General features: G+C 50.4%; 1 protein-coding gene and 1 long non-coding RNA gene across 36 annotated transcripts in view; one reads left to right on the top strand and one right to left on the bottom strand.

Annotated features, from left to right (window-relative positions):
• LOC138916646 (liprin-alpha-1-like) overlaps window positions 1-17,870 on the top strand; it is a 114,599-nt gene that overhangs the window by 72,009 nt on the left and 24,720 nt on the right. For all 35 annotated transcript variants that reach the window (XR_011423948.1, XR_011423947.1, XM_070229662.1 and 32 more), the window contains 7 exons: window positions 604-827; window positions 3,493-3,724; window positions 8,913-9,064; window positions 10,052-10,224; window positions 10,618-10,711; window positions 16,754-16,835; window positions 16,943-17,143. Coding sequence is in view for 33 of the 35 variants with exons in the window: in XM_070229662.1 (XP_070085763.1) it covers window positions 604-827; window positions 3,493-3,724; window positions 8,913-9,064; window positions 10,052-10,224; window positions 10,618-10,711; window positions 16,754-16,835; window positions 16,943-17,143 (1,158 nt within the window). In the remaining 2 variants the exon portion in view is untranslated. The remainder of the gene's footprint in view (window positions 1-603; window positions 828-3,492; window positions 3,725-8,912; window positions 9,065-10,051; window positions 10,225-10,617; window positions 10,712-16,753; window positions 16,836-16,942; window positions 17,144-17,870) is intronic.
• On the bottom strand, window positions 3,853-5,924 carry LOC138916647 (uncharacterized). Its single transcript, XR_011423949.1, has 2 exons — window positions 5,746-5,924; window positions 3,853-4,489 (listed from the first exon to the last, which is right to left on the bottom strand). It is a non-coding gene; the product is annotated as an uncharacterized lncRNA (long non-coding RNA).

Below are 17,870 nucleotides of genomic sequence, written 5' to 3'. Positions count from 1 at the left end.
TAGTACAGTGGTGTGGCAACTGCAGTGAACACAGCTGCCGTGGATGTAGTGAACTTTTTACTTCCCATTAGCGTGGCTGATCGTGCCATGTTTTTGTGTGTGTGGTTTTTGTTTTTGTTTTTGCTGAGGAAGATTAGCCCTGAGCTAACGTCTATGCCGGTCTTCCTCTGTTTTATATGTGGTTCGCTGCTACAGCGTGGCCAACTAGCAGTGTAGGTCCAAACCCGTGGATTCAGGCCACCGAGGCAGAGTGCACTGAACTTAACCACTATGCCACAGGGCCGGCCCCCCCATGGTGTATTTTTCTAATTTTCAGTTTTTGTTTGCCCTCGGTCTTGTCACCATTGTGAATAACGTCATGGAAATGCCTTGTGTCCACAGTGAGATGTGACTGTTACCAGGCAGTCTAAGTAATCGACTGTCCTGCCCCTGAAATACTGCCTGCTTAATACGTGTCAGCAACTTACAAGCATGGCCTATTTTTCCAAAATCTTTTGGGCTTCTATTTAAAAGATATTTAAGTTTCTGCTAGGTTTACTGTAAGTTGCTGTAACTTGGTTGTTATTTTCCATCTTTGCTGAGATTTGATTTTCTTGTTTCTAGGTACAGACTCTTAATGAACAGGATTGGGAACGTGCCCAACAAGCGAGTGTCCTGGCCAACGTGGCGCAGGCCTTCGAGAGTGATGTGGACGCGTCCGACGGCGAAGACGACAGGGACACCATCTTCAGCCCAGCTGGCCTCTTGTCCCCCAGTGGGCAGGCCGATGCCCAGACGCTGGCCATGATGCTTCAGGAGCAGCTGGACGCCATCAACAAGGAGATCAGGTACGTGGGCTTGTGCATAGCACCACAGACACCATGCATGTCTCTAAAGAATTGTATGCTACCTAGGACAGTCTGGAAGAAATACTGTGGACGTATTCTACATGTCCCATGATAGTAAAACTTTGTTCAATCCTGTTTTAATAGTTTTAAGTTCTGAGGTTGCCCTTGATTGGAAAGTTGAGTTGACCGGGCGTTCTCGCCACAGTTGTGGTGTGGGTACACTTGTGTAAGATCTTGCAGAAGGGTGAAAGGGGTTCAGTCCGTTCCCCCACGAGCCGATGACACAGCTGGAGAGCGTTGCCGGGGAGCTCAGTGTCCACCTGTGCCACTCTGGATCCCAGGCCGGGTTCCAGAGACGGCCGGGGTGCAGAGAGCTGAGCACACATCAGAGGAGGCCTCCCTGCTCCGAAGTGCAGAGGGGAGCTGTGGTGTGGGGCAGGGCACCATGGAGAGCCAGGAGGAGGTGGACTGGCCTGGCGCCCTTGTGGGTAAGAAGCAGGACTCTTTTCACGGGCAGTGCCAGGTGGCGGGTGACTTACGAGGAGAAACGCCAGAGTTCAGTCCACTGGCAAGCGAAGGTGAAACATGCAGTAGGAAGCGGGAGGGAGAGTTTCCTGCCCCCCTCCAGCCTGAGTGTCCCCCAACTCTGAACCCTGCGGGGGGCAGGGAGCTGGGGCAGCGTCCACCTGCCGCTTGTGCCTCCTCCAGCGCTGAGGAGGGCCCTCTTGTGTGTCTTTCAGAGCCTCACGTTTTCAGGTGTGTCACCCAACCACCTGAAACAGAAAGCCGAGGTTTTCAGATTGGCAAATTCCCACTCCTACTTGCGTTTTCCTCTATTAAACTAATAGAATGTGAAAATTGGTTCATTACAAGACAGTGGTCAGGGGCAGGCCCCATGGCCGAGTGGTTAAGTTCACGCGCTCCGCTTTGGCGGCCCTGGATTTCACCAATTTGGATCCTGGGTGCTGACACAGCACCGCTCTTCAGGCCATGTTGAGGCGGCATCCCACATAGCACAACCAGAGGCACTCACAACTAGAATCCAGCACTATGTACTGGGGGCTTTGGGGAGAAGAAGAAGAAAGAAGGCGACGATTGGCAACAGTTGTTAGCTCAGGCGCCAATCTTTAAAAAAAAAAAAAGACAGTGGTCAAAGGATGGTTTGAATCTTAACCTCGTCAGTGTTTCAGAGGTGTTTTCTTTGGAAAGCCTCTTAGCAGTTATAACAGTAAATTTACACGACAAAGGGCCGACTGTGGGGTGCAATCCAAAGACTTGCCCGTCTGAGGGGGGGCTGTCCCCATGGCCGAGTGGTTAAGTTCCTGAGCTCCGCTGCAGGCGGCCCGGTGTTTCGTTGGTTCGGATCCTGGGCGCAGACATGGCACTGCTCATCAAGCCAAAGACTTGCCCGTCCGAGGGGGCATTAAGAGGCCTTAGGTCTGGGGTGCAGGGTGACAGGGAGCCCAAGATCTGCCCTGTCAGGCCTGAGGCAGCCGTGGTCCGGTCCTGCATGCACACAGAGAGCAGCCGTGTGCCAGTGACCCTGCTGGAGGTCCGGGCAGAGTTGCTGCCAACATTTTGTTCTTGTCAAGCTGACACAGACGCCAAGTGCCGCTTCCTGCGCAGAGCCTGCGGGAGGGAAGGAGGGGCAGAACTAACTCCAGGGAGAGCTGTAGGCTCTGCAAGGAAGGGGTGTGCGGCCTGCAGTCTGCCTCCCTAAACCACGGTTCGTGTGCTGTGTTCAACCCCGCAGAGCCCGGAAGACTGCCTTTCCCCATCGCTGTGGGAAACGCGAAAGGATTATAAACGTCAGCTTTTATTTTTCACAGTGTATTGCTAAGTAAAATGGGTTCTTCTTTATGTAGCAAGTTGACCTGATATAAATGGTAAATTCTGTCCACTGCCTTGGTATCAGTAACAGAAAGTACTTTCAGAATATATAAGTAGAACTTTAATTGGACAGGTTACTGCAAGGTTACTACTAATTTAATATTAGAGTAATGATTTGCATAGTCAAATATTAAAACTGCTGTTTAAGCATCCACTATACATTAGGAGAGAAGAGCTTTAATTATGAATTTCCAAATTAATGCAGCATGGTTGACGTGAATTCATTCAGATGAGGCTGGTGGAGAATTCTGTCAAATAATACAAACAAAATACTTTTGTTCGAACTCAACCTTTAAAAAAAAAAAATCAATGTTTTCGTCTAGTCTAGAGACTTAAGTGTTTGGAAACTCCTGATTGCTTTGTAAATTGATTTTTTGATTATATCAGAGTTCCCAGTTTCCAGTCAAAAAAACCGATAGGTAAATGTGCAGCTGTGCCCTGAGAAGTGGGAATGTCGGAGCTGTAAAATTCAAACATCTCGTTGTGTAGTAAGAGAGTTGCCAACTAGCCCCTCCAGACTTGTGGGGTACGTAAATAAAATCAAACGCGAGTGATCAGAGATAGTTGGTAAGACTCAGTGGAAGGTGTACTTTGTGCTGTTCCGAAGCCGAGTGTGTTAAAGAGAGAAAAAGTAGAACGTTTTTGCTGAAGTGTTAATTGTTGGAGCAACCGTCATTGGAGTTTCCTTACAGTAATGCAAGCACCGATTTTTTCATCTGAACCCGTTAATCTGTCTGCTAATGAAGGAAGGATGACTGTTTTGTTTTTACTTTAGGTTGATACAGGAAGAAAAGGAAAACACAGAGCAGCGGGCGGAGGAGATTGAGAGTCGAGTTGGCAGTGGGAGTTTTGGCAATCTTCGTCGTTTTAGATCAGTGAGCTCCATTCCCCTCTACCCTGCCTCCTCGCTCGCCGGCTCCTCTCCTCCGAACAGTGGCCGGTCCACCCCGCGAAGGATTCCGCACAGCCCAGCTCGGGAGGTGGACAGACTAGGTATCATGACTCTGGTAAGGATTTGTCTTTTCTTGTGCTGTCTCCCCTCGCCCCCGACACACCTGATTTAAGTCTTGGACACCACGAATATGCTTTATTTTTAACCCGGAAGAAAATCAGGTGCATTTGTTATGCTCAGAGGTTTGAGATTTTTAAAACCAACTCATATTTAATCATTCAACAATAGCATGGTGACAAATTAATTTTAATATTGGGGTGATGCCTGAACTCCAGAGAAGTTTTCACTTGTTCAGCTCTGAGCGTGGTCAGCTCTGCAGGGTTCGGCAGCTAGGGGGATATTTTTGTTTTCCAGCGATAGACAGTGTAACAAAAGTAAATACAGCAGCCATCGTAACATATAGGAAAATGTGCAGAGAGAGTCAGTGCTGTCTGTCTTTACGTTCGGGATGCCTGACTGGAGGGTACAGAATATGCCCTCAAAAACAAAACTGAAGAAAAAGCTAAATCGGTCCTCTTAATAATGCCCTCGGTGGCATGCTTGGCACCGGTTCTGCAGGTGAATCCAGGGTGGCGTGAGTGAGAGCGTGCTGCCGCTTGGCCTCCCCGGGAAGCGCGGGGCTGCGTTCGTGCGCAGCCTCTGGAAGTGCAGGGACCGCGACAGCGTGCTGCTCTAAAGAATAGTGCCTAGCTTTCTCACGTGTTTAGTCTGGGTTTTGTGAATGCATGAAATCATGTTGACAGCGTTCTGCTTTCTCACTGCGCTTCCGTTCTCATTTCTTCTGCTACCACCCATTTTCGTTTTTAGTTGCGTTGTTAGCCTGCATGTAATTAAATGAACCGTGAATCGCTTTAGTAGCGTCCGAAGTGGTAACTAGTCCATTTCGCGGTGTTTTGACATAGTATTTTTATAATTTACATCGTTAGCTCATTAGCTGATATTTTAAGCTCTTTGACAATTTCATGCTTATTTCCTTTCAGAGAATTTGTAAAAACAGTTCTGTTTTTCTTTTTCCTTGTTTTTGTAGTTGTGTGTGCCGGCTGACGCTGTGTCTGCTTCCGTGTTTAGTTTTGATTTCCTGTGTCATCCTTCTGTTTATTTTGTCACTGTTAGTCCAGGCCTCAGCCCGCGCTGTGACACCCCCTCCACGGGGTGCTCAGGGAACCGCCACAGTGGGGGCCATGGTGTGTGTGTGGGGGCCACTGGGGCTCATTAGTGGGGTTTCTGCGTTATCTTCGTTTCTCATGAAATAGTGTCTTTTTCCCTCAGTAGTGATACGTTTTTACTGCTGTGTCACTGTACAACAGATGTGGATACAGGCATGATATCGCTGGATCAGAGTGCTTTTATTCAAACTGTGTAGGGTTTGTGTAATTCAGAAATGAAATCTTTTATATATACAGAGATAATCCGCCAAGTATAGAATTAACGGAAACTTGACACAAACAGTATACCTTTTGGTTTTGATGCTTATATTCAAGACTGTAAATTTCATCAACTTGTTGGACATAAACAATTAATGCCTTTAATAGACTATTTTTTAAATTCACATATCTCATAGGAATCATAGAATGTGAAGATTCCACCTGCTATTCTGCTAGCTTTTATCCTTACGTATTTTCACAGGGTACCCTGCTTTAATCAAAAAATTTATGTTTGAGAAATTTTAAATCAATTTCTAGGTAAGAATTTTATATGAATGACCAATAGGTGATTAATAACTAAAAGTAGGTTTGTTCAGTTTTATAGTAAGTCTTGCAATAACTTCCTCGTCAACTAAATTGATGTTTAGAGACATGTTTTTCATTAGGGCAAACTAAGTTCTAGAGAAGTTTGGCTTAGAATAGACAACTGTTAGGGCCCTTTGTTCTATAAAATGCCGTATTTTAATAAATTGTATATGTTGTAATAGAATTTTATCTCCCTGAGTAACGATTTATAGTGTTTCTCTAGTAAATCTTGAGTAACTTACTGTTTAAATTTCATGGTGAAAAAGATGTTCCATTTCCAGTTACGTTTTCTCTGAATCTCAGCTCGCTTATATCTGTCTTGTCATTCTCTTTTTAATATATTTACCTGTACTGATCCTTGAATTTTTAACTTCAGAGTATGCAGTAAATCTGGTTTCTCTTCATTTCTTTGCATGCGTCCGTCAGCCTAGTGATTTAAGGAAACATCATAGAAAGGTCAAGTGTTTAGTAATTTAACATACCTTTGTTTCTCTGAAGTATTGACGGGCACCTATCATTTGGCATGAATGAGCCCTGTGAATCACTGACATTTAAATGGACATGTTGACACTCACCTGGCATGTCACAAATGACGATTGTCCTGTTGGAGACAGGTCACTGGTGGTTTGCATAGAATGCTGGGACAGGCGTAAGGGTGTGCCTTTCTTCCACTCATTTGCCTTCTCATCGTTGCATGCTTATTTATAATGGCTATAGTATTTTTTCAATGAGAAATTACTGAAGCAGAGCCACAGATTTTAGTTTGGGGAAAAACTAATTTTAATAAGCATAGCTAGAAGGGCCGGCCTGGTGGCGCGGCACTTAAGTTCGCATGTTCTGCTCCTCGGCAGCCCGGGGTTCGCCGGTTCGGATCCCGGGTGTGGACCTGGCACCCCTTTGCGAAAGTCATACTGTGGGAGGTGTCCCACATATAAAGTAGAGCAAGATGGGCACGGATGTGAGCTCAGGGCCAGTCTTCCTCAGCAAAAATAGGAAGATTGGCAGTAGTTAGCTCAGGGCTAATCTTCCTCAAAAAAAAAAAAAAACATAGCTAGCTGTCATGAGCTCTTACTGTATGCCAGGCCCTGTGCTGAGTGCTCTACGAGTCTGCTCTCTCGTCCTCATGGACTTCCCGTGAGATGCAGGTTACTGTCGTTATCCCCATGGACAGATGTGGAACGGAGGCTCAGAGAGGCCACGTGCTGTGCCTAGGGGCACACAGTTAGGGAACGCTGCAGTGTGGACTGGTCTGATTTCAAAACCAGGACACTGAGTCGCTTCCCCCACGGCCTGACTTCTCTGCAGATTCTCTCACCTCCTCACTCGTCCCTGACAGCGGGGGCCAGAGGGCCTCTTCTCCTTATAGATAGTCGTGAATCGGGCCTCCCTGTTCTTGGAGGACGTGCACGCACTGGGGAGCAGATCTGTTGACCAGAATGCCTTCCTCCTAACCTTCACGCCATGTGCCTAGCCTGCACCCCGACCCAGAAGCTGCCTGATCCTGCGCTGGTAGGCCGCCCTTCAGATGCTCGGGCAGCTGTCCTCTGACCGCAGCGCTTAGAGCACATGAGCTGGGCGGCAGCCGTGGGAGCCCTCCGCTGCGCAGAGCACCGTGGCGATTCAGCGAAACGCAGGCTCAAGTCCCCGCTGTCAGTGATGATTTGTGACCCGGGTGTGCTGCTCGCCCTCTCTGCGCCTTGGTTTTCCCTCCTGTTTAAGTGAAGACAACGACAGAAGCGCGCTCCTCGGGGTGGCCGCAGACGGTGCCCGTCCGTGCACGATCTGCAAGGAGCTGAGAGCTTATAACCGGCCCCGCGGCGCACAGCACGCCCTCAGTCCCGCCGACTCGCATCCGTGTTTCCCTCGGTGGGAAGGCTTTCTCAGGGAAGGAAGGAGCGTGTTGATTGACGTCCAGGCAGGACAGCCTGACCCTGTTGCTCACGGCACTGTGGGCTGGCTGGCTGGCTCCTTCGAGGGCCTTGCTGTGGGGCTGTGGTGAGGATGAAAGGCAGGAGTGCAGGCATGGTGCAGACACGGGCGGCGTGGGCCACGCACTGTCCTCCTCCTCAGCGTCCCTGGCCTACGCCGCCGTGACCCCCCAGCTGTCGGGGAGCTTCGTTCCAGTCAGCTCTGAAAGAGCGTGCAGGCCCCAGCCTGGCGGGCCCCGGGCTGGGCAGGGCCCCTCACCACGGGGGCGCAACGGGAGCAGCCACCGGCCAGGGCGGGCCGCTCCTCCTGAGCTCTGTCTCCGCTGAGGACAGTGAACTCAGTCCCGTGGACTGCTCCCTGTCCTGTTCTTTTTTGTTTTTTATAGGTGATTGTTTTAACCTCAGTTTGAAATCTCTCCCTGTTTCAGTTTCGTATTGATAGTTTCTAGCCGTCGTAGCCTTTGGTTGTCTGCAGATTGTAATTTGAAATCAGGAGAGCATGCGGAATCTATCCAGCTACGGCTTAAGGTTCTATCTTAAATGAGTTCGACTCCGTTTTGCACTAAGCCCCTTGGTTGTCACTGAGCCGCTGTGGGGCTGCAGTGGAGCGACACTCTACACAGTCGCATTAAAAAAGCCCAAGTTGGCTGCTCAGGTCTTGCTGTTTGTACAAACGCCTGCCACGCACGTTTTGAGGACTCCAGCCCTGCCTTCACCACGGAGCCACATGGATCAGTAAGACCTGCCGGAGTTAACGTTTTCCCCACCGCCTCCTTCCTGTCCTCACGTTCCCCGACACGGGAAAACTGGCAGTCTGAAGGAGAGGATCTTCCAGTGGAAGGCCAGGACTGCTTTGAGCCGGCTTAAACAAATTGCTTTTAAACCGCGTAGAAAGACCTCAGTTTATAGCATCTGTTCTGCACGCTGAGACGTATGAGACAGACAGGCGTGTCTGGGATGGAGGAGTTAGATTCCTTTTTGCTTTTCCACTTGTTACAGAGTCCAGGAAGGTGCATCACTACTCAAAATGATAGTGGATCATGGTACAAGCTATTTCTCTTTTTCTCCCAAAACAAAAAGTTCTGGACAGTTTACCCAAGAGGTTTCTGCCCTCTCTGGTGTTTCTTCTGAATGCATCAGGAGATAAACACGTTCGTCTTCAGCTCCTCATCAGGGACAGTGAGTGCCGTGCGTGCTGTGTGAGGACGAGGTTTTGGGCGTGGTTCAGATCTCGGTGCCCTTCAGTGGCTGTCCTCGTGGTGGCCTAGGATCCTAGGGCGGGCGGGCCCTCGGGCTGCGAGGAGGCTCAGGAGGAGGAGTGCCCGTGTGTCCTGCCCGGGTCTCTGCGCTCGTTCTGGTGCTCGTAGGCCAGGAGTCGGGCTCTGCTCTGTGCTCCTGCTCCTGATAAGTAAGACGGTCCTTTAACGTGGCGTTGGGCTAGAACGAGGCTGGTTGTACTCAGCAGAAAGCATAGCTCGTGGATTTCCACATAAGTTTATGGTTATAATTTAAAGCCTATGTGTTGTGGGGTTTTTTTGGTCACAGTGTGTTGTTCACTAATTTTACACTGGTCTCAACCCCTCAGTTGCCAGCCTCCCTAGAAGAGGTACGAGACGACAAGACGACAATAAAATGTGAAACCTCGCCCCCGCCCTCCCCGCGGTCCCTTCGGCTGGACAGGCTGCACAAAGGGGCGCTGCACACGGTCGGCCACGAGGACCTCAGGGACTTACGGAAGTAAGGAGGGCAGCGTCCCACCCTAGCCCGGCTCCAAACAGACCACCTTCTCATGCTCAGCTTTCAGAAATCCATTGCTCTCTTCTTGGGGAAAAAAGTCAGAATGATGACTTTAAAGAAATACTGGTTAATTGAGTTGAGTTGATTTAGATGATGCCCTCGGGCTGCCCTGGGAGCTCAGGTGAGCCCAGCAGAAGATGCTGTCTGTTTGGGCGACGTGAGTTTAGAAAGAGAGTTCAGTGATAGCAGCAATCTTAGAAAGCCTTCATTTCTTCAGAGTCTGCAAATTGACTCTTGTGAGAACTTTCTCTTCTTGTGGAGCATTTGCTAAGCATGTGGCGTGTTCTGACCGTTGCTCTGCAGGACCGTCCGTGTCCCGCCGCTCGGATGCACTCTCTGCCTCTGAGCTGTGGAGAGCCCCACCTCGTCCCCAGCGCTCCAAGCGCCTCCCCACAGGGACCATGAGAGCCAGTGGGTGACTAGTGTGCTCCTATGTCAAACTACCACGGGCTGTGCTTTTGTCCCGCCCTGGCAGCCCTCGGTGGCGGGTGCAGGTGTCCATCCTCGCCGCCTCTGCAGCAGGCCCTGTGGCTCTTGTTTCGCGGCAGGGACGGTGGCACTGGGGAGGTTGCTGGGGCGCTGGGGTCAGGCCTCCAGTTGGGAGAGCATCTTCACAGCCGAGGGGCGGCCCTCAGGTGGGCTCATGGTGCTCTCTGCCTTCCATGGTTCGGACTGGAAGCCTTCTCAGAAGGAGAGCTCCGGCTCAGAGCCTCAGCTCCTCAGAAATGGTTCTCCGTGGTGGGATGGCTGGGAGCCTTCGTTTCTACACGCGATGCATTTTGCGAAGGAGACATGCCTGGAGGAGACTTGGAATGCTCATGTAGTTGGAAGAGCAAGTATTAAAAGCGTGGAGTGTTCTAGTGCCTGTGAATGGAACGTTGTGTTGGGACGAGGGCGCTCATTAAAGATCGTTTTCTGTCCCCAAAGCTCCACAGGCTCACAGGACGGCCCCGTGAGCAACCCCAGCAGTAGTAATAGTGGCCAGGACTCGCTCCACAAAGCCCCCAAGAAGAAGGGCATCAAGTCCTCCATCGGCCGCCTGTTTGGCAAGAAAGAAAAGGGCCGACCTGGACATGCCGGCAAGGAGTCATTAGGACAAGGTGGGTGGCTTCCAGCAAACATTCTTAACCCTTAGGATGGAGGCGGGGGGCCTGCCGTGTGTGTGCCTACTGTGTGCCCCCGGTTGTTCCCACGGGCGGTCTGTCGAAGACGCTGGGCGTTCTCAGGGAGTGAAAGCTCAGGAGGCGTATGTTTTCTCTGGGACACATGCGACCCAGAGAGCCACGGTGGACGTTCTTTGGCCCTGAACAACCTGGTGTCCCAGACAGAAAGGGCTCACTGTCTCTCGAGCATTCTCGTGCCTTGGTTGCCTAGTCAGAAACTTAGCCTTTAGAGGTGTTCTTTGCCTGCAAGTGCTCTTCCACCTGTTTCTGAACTCGCCTAATGCGGCCGTGTTGATTTCTCTCGCTGTTTCAACCGCTGGGCCCTCACAGCTGGCGTTTCGGAGACCGAAAACTCAGCTCAGGATGCCTTGGGACTCAGCAAACTGGGAGGACAGGCGGAGAAAAACCGGAAACTTCAAAAAAAGTAAGCTTTTCGTTATTCGTCCATCTCACTGAACACTTCTCAGTTGTGCCTGATTTTTAACTAACGTTTATTTAATAAATGTAGTATCTATTTATGTGTCTATATTACCTTCTGAAAGGTTAACCTAAAGCTTTTAAGAGACTGTGCTTCCTGGGGGGCTGAGAGCCTCTGCTCAGGAAGGGGGAGAGGACTCAGGGGAGGCTCCCGTCCCCCGGAGAGCTGTCTGATGAGGAGGGCTCCCCGCCAGGCGTGGGGCCCCGAGTCCGGCTCCGGTGCGTCAGCTCTGGGGGGAGGGGCCGCTTAGCCTTGCTGCACTCCCGGTTTCCTCCTCTAAGATGGGAGTGCAGCGGTACGCGCCTCACACGGCTTTGTGAGTGTTAGACACGCATCTGTCGCTACATAAACACACGTAAAGCACTGGCACCAGTGCCAGCCATCCTAAAATAGGGAGAACTGAGTGTGTAATTGCAGCCACCGCTCCGACTTGATCACCAGCATCCAGAGTTTGCCGTGCGGGCTATGATCTGTCAGGAAATATTCGCTGTGTTGCCCCTTTTTTCCTCCTCCGGTAGATTTTGTATTTTTATCTTCAATAGACTCGTGATTTTGTGGTCTGTTTATTAAATTTTGATTCCGATTTGTCTTGACTCTGAAAATAGGTGATAGCAGGGTGATCATTTTCTGCAAAGGTGCTGAGACGCTGCGATGCCCCGGGGTAGGGGCATGGAGGAATAGTGTGTGCGTGTTTCTCTGGCTTCGTTCTGATCGGGAGCAGGTTGTGTGTTGGTTGACCGTATGTCAACCAGAATTAAGTAGATGAACGAGGTAGGGAGAGACAGTATCCCAGTGAACTGGCGACTGAAAACTGAAACTGAACCACCCTCTACGACAGAAGGGGCAGTTAGCAGTCCCAGAGGGAAGCGCTGACCTTGAGAATGGGGAAGACGGGCGAGAGCCAGTGGTCAGATGGCAAAGCTGGGCCTTGTGACAGGCTGACGATTGGTAGGTTCTGTGGTCAGTCTGACGATAGGAAAGGTCGTCTGGCCACTCAAGTACCCTGAGACAGCCTCATTGGTGTGGCACCCGGGCCTACAGTGCGCCCCGAGGACCACGCTGGGGCCCGGGGACCCTCTCCCCTAGAGGCCACGTGCCTTTAGCTGTAGAGTTGCCGGTTGGGTTCCCTTTTGTGAACCCTGCCTCGTTTTCGTTCTCTTCTCAGAATCGTACTAATCTTCTTGACTGGCCCACTGCTGGTCTTATTTCAGGCGAAGTGCCGTTGTTTCTGTTATTGCTCACCATGCCCTAGGAATACTCAGTCTTTCAGGTCCCCGTGAATGGAAATCCGCAGACACCATTGAACAGCAAAACGTGCTTTGAACGTTGCTGTCTTTGAACTGTATAAAAATGTTTTAAAGTAACTTGGGTAATTGCCATTTGCCTTTGTGAAACGTATCCCAGCCAGGCCTTTTGCCTCCTGGAGCCATGCCAGGAAAAATGTGTCCGTTAGATTTTGCTGATGTGTTCTAGTGCACACGCTTGCACATGCTGGAATAAAATCCGTAAGGTTTGTGGCAGTGCGCCTCGGTCCTCGTCCCCGGAAGTTCATGGTTCCTGTAGGGTCACAAACTATTCAAATTGGCCCAAGTTTGGGTCACCCTTGTTTTCTAAATTTATTTTGTAATTCGCAGGAGGTATGCTTGAGCACTTGGCTGTGTGGAGACAGCCTTTATTGTTTGTCCCGGCACGTGACTCCGTTTGCCGCTGCGTGGGGAGCGTGTGTGGTGGTGGGTGGTAGGCAGGTTTCTCTGGAGCTCCGGGTTCCCCGTGATGGCATTGGCTCTGCACTTCTGTGTCACCATAGCTGTAACTGTCCAGGGGCAGGCCGTTCTCTGAACTCTGTGGTCGTGCACGGCAAGTTCTAGGATGTACTAGTAAGTTACTAGGGAAAAATTCAAAGTATGGAGGTTATTTGTCTGACTGCAGTGGGTAATTTTAGTTCTGTCAGTTAACCAGAAATAAAATTGACTTTAGGAAAAATGCTTTATTATAATTGTGGGAAAATGTTTGAGTTATCCGGAAAAAGTATTATTGGAATACAGTTTTACGTTTATGGCATTATAGAGGTAAGAATCAAAATACGGTCCTCAGAAATATTTCTTTTTATTACCTCAAAAGTGTGCCTTTAGCTGCCAAAGTCACACAGCCAAACACATCCACTTTTAGAGAGTTTTCAAGAACCTGGTGACTTCGGTGGAGAGCTCACTTTCAGGTTTTGTCAAAGTTACATAAAAGAGAGTGGTGGGCGCGTTCGGTGCTGGACATGCTTAATGAATCCGTGGAGGGTACCGCTGGCGTGAAATCAGCATCACTGTGTTCGTCCGCTTGGCGGTGCTCCCACAGCGTTGCCGGGCGTCCCTGGTGCTGTCTGAACTCCGTCGCCTTAAGTAACCTGGTGTTCTAATGCTCTCTTTCCCGTTTCTCCCTGGTTGACTCTAGTGTGGTCGCAGGGTAAGTTGAGGCGGAGGGTGTGCTGTGCTGAGCGTGTGTTACAGCCTGTGGCGTTGGCGGTCACCAGCCTCAGGCTCTGAACTGAGGTTCCGGGAGAGTCGTGCTGCTTTGCTGAGAGCTGTGCCGGGTCCCCTCACCCTGGCCGCCCCCCACCCCCAGCCTCTGACAGCGAGCTGCACCCCATGGCGGGAGTAGTGCTTTGCGTGGGCCGTAGAGCCGTTTGTGACGTGAGCCCAGCAGGTGTTGGTGCAAGGTGCCATGGTACTGAAAGTGTCAGCCTCAGAGAAACGAGGTGCGTGTGTCGCTTGGATGGTACACCTTATGTGGGGTCTGGTCAGCAAAGCCCACACCGCTTCTCGTTATGAAAGATAACTTCATCATCGTGTCCTGTCCTAGTTATAAAACACACGCCGTCACTCACGGGTTACATGACCTTTGTCTCATCCGTGTGCCTGTTCCCCAGGGGATTTAGCATATTTCTGAATGTCTTTCTCCTCTGACTCTAATGTTAAGGCTGGGAAGCATGGCACATCAGTTTCCTGGTATAGAGGTATTTAAAAAATCGCCCTTGGGGTCTAGAATGATCTTCGAGGGAGGAGGTCAAGTCCCAGCCAAGCAGCCGCGAGTTGCTGGCTGACTATCGCGGGCCCAGCGCTCGTCCCTTTACCCCGCAGGGACGGCAGCCCCGCCCTTGTTTCTCGAGTAGCTCTCTGTAAACGGAGATCGCAGATCCTAAGGGTGGACAAAGCGATGACAGAGATTGCAGTATCTCCAAGCAGAGGAGGGAAATACGTAACAACAGAAAGCAGACGAGTCTTGTGTTTGCTTCTGGGCAGTGGTTTGGGGCCATAGAATCTGGGCACACAGAATACACCTCATTGCCCCAGGATATCAGCTTCTGCCTCAGCCTCTGCAGAACAGAGGTGGGTGCCTCGGGTAGACTTAGGATGCAGAGAAACGCACGGCACTTGAGAGGCCCGCCGCCTTCGATCTCTCGGGTTTCAGGCCTTGGAGCGAAGGGCCAGTAGAAGACGACCTCGTGCCCTGGCGGTTAGCTGTCACGAGGACTCAGCAGCTATCGTGGTGATCTCTGGTTGCGGTGAAGTCGAACCACACGGGTGGTTCTGTTGATTCTTAGAAAGTGCTCTGATGAGTAGTCACAAACGAAGGAGAGCGGCCGTCTGCCTGAGGCCGTTCTCAGTGGCCAGCAGGGAAAGGCAGTTCCTAGACCGAGCAAGAAGGGAGCGTATTTGTTCGAGAAACCGAGCTCCAGAGAGGGCAGGAGTGGCGCTGGCCCCGGCGTCTCCAGTCTGGTCTCCGCATCCTGTGCTCACCCTACCCTGCACAGCTTCCAGGGGCGCTGCCCTCTCCTCTCCCACGGGCATGGGCCTTCTTCACGTGACAGAACAGTCACCCCCAGAGAAGAAGGGGGTGCTGGTGTTCCTGCCTGGGGTGATAACGCAGGGATCTGGCTCCGTGTGGGGTCTTCAAGGTCACCAACTAGCCTGATAGGGGAGGGAGCTGGAAGCAGACAGAGACCTGGGCCGGCCGCCCAGCTGGAGTCTCCTCTGCCCTCGCGCTCACTTCTCGCGTCTCTCGGCGGCATCTAAGAGATGCATCGTTCTCCCTCCATTGCCTTATCGCCCTTTCAGCAGGGCGCTGGGCCTGCACTGTGAAGCCCAGAAGTAATCCATACTAGAGAAAGCTGTTGATAAAAGCCAACGACCATTGCAGGTGAAGTCAGAAGGGTGTGCACCAGTCCCCAGATGATGGAATTACCAGACTATTTTTAACCCTATGTTCCTGTGTACAATGAGCGTCTGTTTCATATGAAAAACGAACTCTCTGCCAAGTGCCCCGGACTCAGTACCTGTTTAGTTCACTTCAGAGTGTGGGGATCGGAAAGCCCTGTTGGCCCGGCACCAGTGCCATCCCCGCCCCTCCGCCGGGCCAGGCGGGCAGGACTTGGGCCTTGACCGTGCTGTCAGGGTTCAGGTCTTTCCCTGCTCTGTCTGCCGAGGAGGTGTTTGTCTTGCTCGTATGGCTCCTATGGCTCACAGACATGTTAACATAAGATAGAGCCACTGTCCTTGAGGAGAACTTGTCCCCAGGAAACACAAAGTGGCACTTAATTCAGCACACTGGCGGTCGGTCCCGCCCAGCGAGGCCCTCCTCCCCCCTCCGTCCAGCATTGGCCTCCTGTGTCAGGGGGACGGCAGTTCCAGTGGACTTGACTGCTTTTTTATTTATGAGTAGCTTTGCTTATTTGAACTAGAGAAGTTTGCCCCTTGTTAACTCTACTTGAGCTATTAAGATATTTGTTGCATCCTCTGGTCGAATTATCCTGGATAGTTACAATATCTGTTATTCCCCAGAAGCCTAAGGGTGACTTAAGGAACACTTACTTGAGATCCTGTGTGAAACGTTTTGAGCTTTAATTGTCCGTAGACTTCATAGTCTTAAGAAAAGTCTAATAGCATTTCAATATGTTGAAGAGCTGTTATGTATCTTTAGAAGTAAAAGATTCGACGACGTGTTCTGTAGAAATGATTATGGAAAATGACTTGGGGTGTCGGGGTGCGTGCGGTGAGCAGCCCCGTCTCCTCTCCGAGGCTCTCCCTGTCAAAGTGATAGGGTGTCTTAGAAAGGCTTGGAGGTAAACAGCACAAAGCAGTAAGATAAGATTCGTGAAGCTTCTTTGTTCTCTCTTACATAGCCATGTTCCCAGTAGACAGAATCATTTGCAAAGATGGTAATGTGGTAAAGTTCCAGTTCGCCTATTTGAAAATCAGGCCTACAGAATATTTCTGATCTCACGAGGGCCCTGGGACTCCTCCCTGCCTCCTGCCCCACGGTAGCTGTCAGCGCAGGGCATCTTAGGCTCACACTCCGTCTGGGGTCCTGGTAGAAACTGTCCGGGTTGAAATTTTCTGGATTTGAAGCCTGTGGGTTAAACCACAGAATGACCCAATGTCTGAATTTAGCAAGTACCTAGTTAGCTAACTAGCAACGTGGAAGAGAAACAGCCAAAATCCAGTCCACTACTTGCTTGCTACAGTAGACCATTCCTAGTGTTAAAAATCCACATTGTTCTCGGTGTTGGTGGTGTGAACGCTGAACGTTTGTGAAGCTCCCACAGAGGCAGGCTTCTCTGTTCAGACCCGGTCTAGTTTCCTCTTTCTCCATATTTTCCCTCATCGTTTAGAAAGAGAAGAGCGAGTATGTTTTCGCTTGAATGTCCTACCTTGGATACAAAGGCTCTGCTGGGTTTTTTTAAAGTGGGTAATAACTCTTTAATTCTGCGAGGAGATGATTCTACAGAGAACCTTGTCAAGTCCGTCAGCATTTCATTGTTCAGGAGTTCTTCCTGACATGTACCAAACTACCGTTAAGTGGATGGTTTAGAAGATTAAAGGAAAATAATGAGATATGTGCTACTATGCTTGTGAAAGTGTATAGAGCGAGTACTCTGCTAACTTGCTTCCTGTATGCGTGTGATCGAGTCTTTCACTGTGACTGTCTGGTTATTTGTAGGCATGAGTTGCTCGAGGAAGCCCGGAGACAAGGTTTACCTTTTGCACAATGGGATGGGCCAACTGTTGGCGTCTGGCTGGAGGTATAGTCGTCTTTCGATCCTGGATCAAGTATGTGACTCATGTGAACGTGTTAATCCATTTCACACACTGTGCATAACCTTCTGGCCTTAACATTTCCTGTCTCTAGCTCTGGGTTGGGTTGCCAGCCTGGTATGTGGCCGCCTGCCGAGCCAACGTGAAAAGTGGGGCTATCATGTCCACCCTGTCAGACACGGAGATCCAGCGCAAGATCGGCATCAGCAACCCTCTGCACAGGCTGAAGCTGAGGCTGGCCATTCAGGCGATCACGTCCCTCACGAGTCCGTCAGCCCCTCCTACGTCAAGAACGGTGCGTCTCCCTGAAAGCAGTTTATCCCCTCCTGACGTTGCTTCTCCAAGTCTTCGTAAACACACCCAGGGCTCCGGTTTAAAATTTCAGCCTGCAGAAACGTCACAGCTTCTAACGGGTGAAAACTGAGTGGTTAAAAATACTTTATTGAATGCTTTTTTTAACAGCCTGGCTTCAGTGGCTGCATTGTAACATAGAAGTAGGAGTTTCTGAAAACAACAGTAGCGATCACAAATTTAAACATAAATTCATCAAAAGTGAAGGGAAAAAAGCCTCGATCCCCAGTTGCGCTATAAGCAGTGTTTTACTCTAATGTGACGTTGGGCCCCTCGGTGCTTCCATTTTTGGCACTGAGGGCCCTGGGAGCTCAGGGTTCTGAGCAGTCCATTAGCCTGCGTGTGCGCACGCACCAGGCATTACCTGTGCTCATCCGGTTTGCTCCCCGTGGGGAGACCTCGAAGGTCCTTAAAGAGGGTCCTCCTATTTGAAACGTTAAAAACTAATCTAATGAAAACATTAGCGGTTACTGGGAGATAAGGGCAGGCCAACGCCTCATTTCTAAAGTGCAGACTCTTTTCATTGGCCCAGTGCCCACTCTCTGCTTTTAGCTTTTGGTTTACTCTCGAGAGAAAAACCCTGATTAAGAAACCAAGAGCCTCACAGGCATGCTTCTCTGAGTAGCAGGTCAGGGCCCGATTCAGGCCTCGGTTCCTTTGCACAAAAAGTG

This window comes from Equus caballus, chromosome 12 (genome assembly GCF_041296265.1).
Source record: "Equus caballus isolate H_3958 breed thoroughbred chromosome 12, TB-T2T, whole genome shotgun sequence".
NCBI lineage: Eukaryota > Metazoa > Chordata > Mammalia > Perissodactyla > Equidae > Equus > Equus caballus.
Note: the sequence above shows the minus strand (reverse complement) of the source record. Positions and strands in the feature narration are given on the sequence as shown.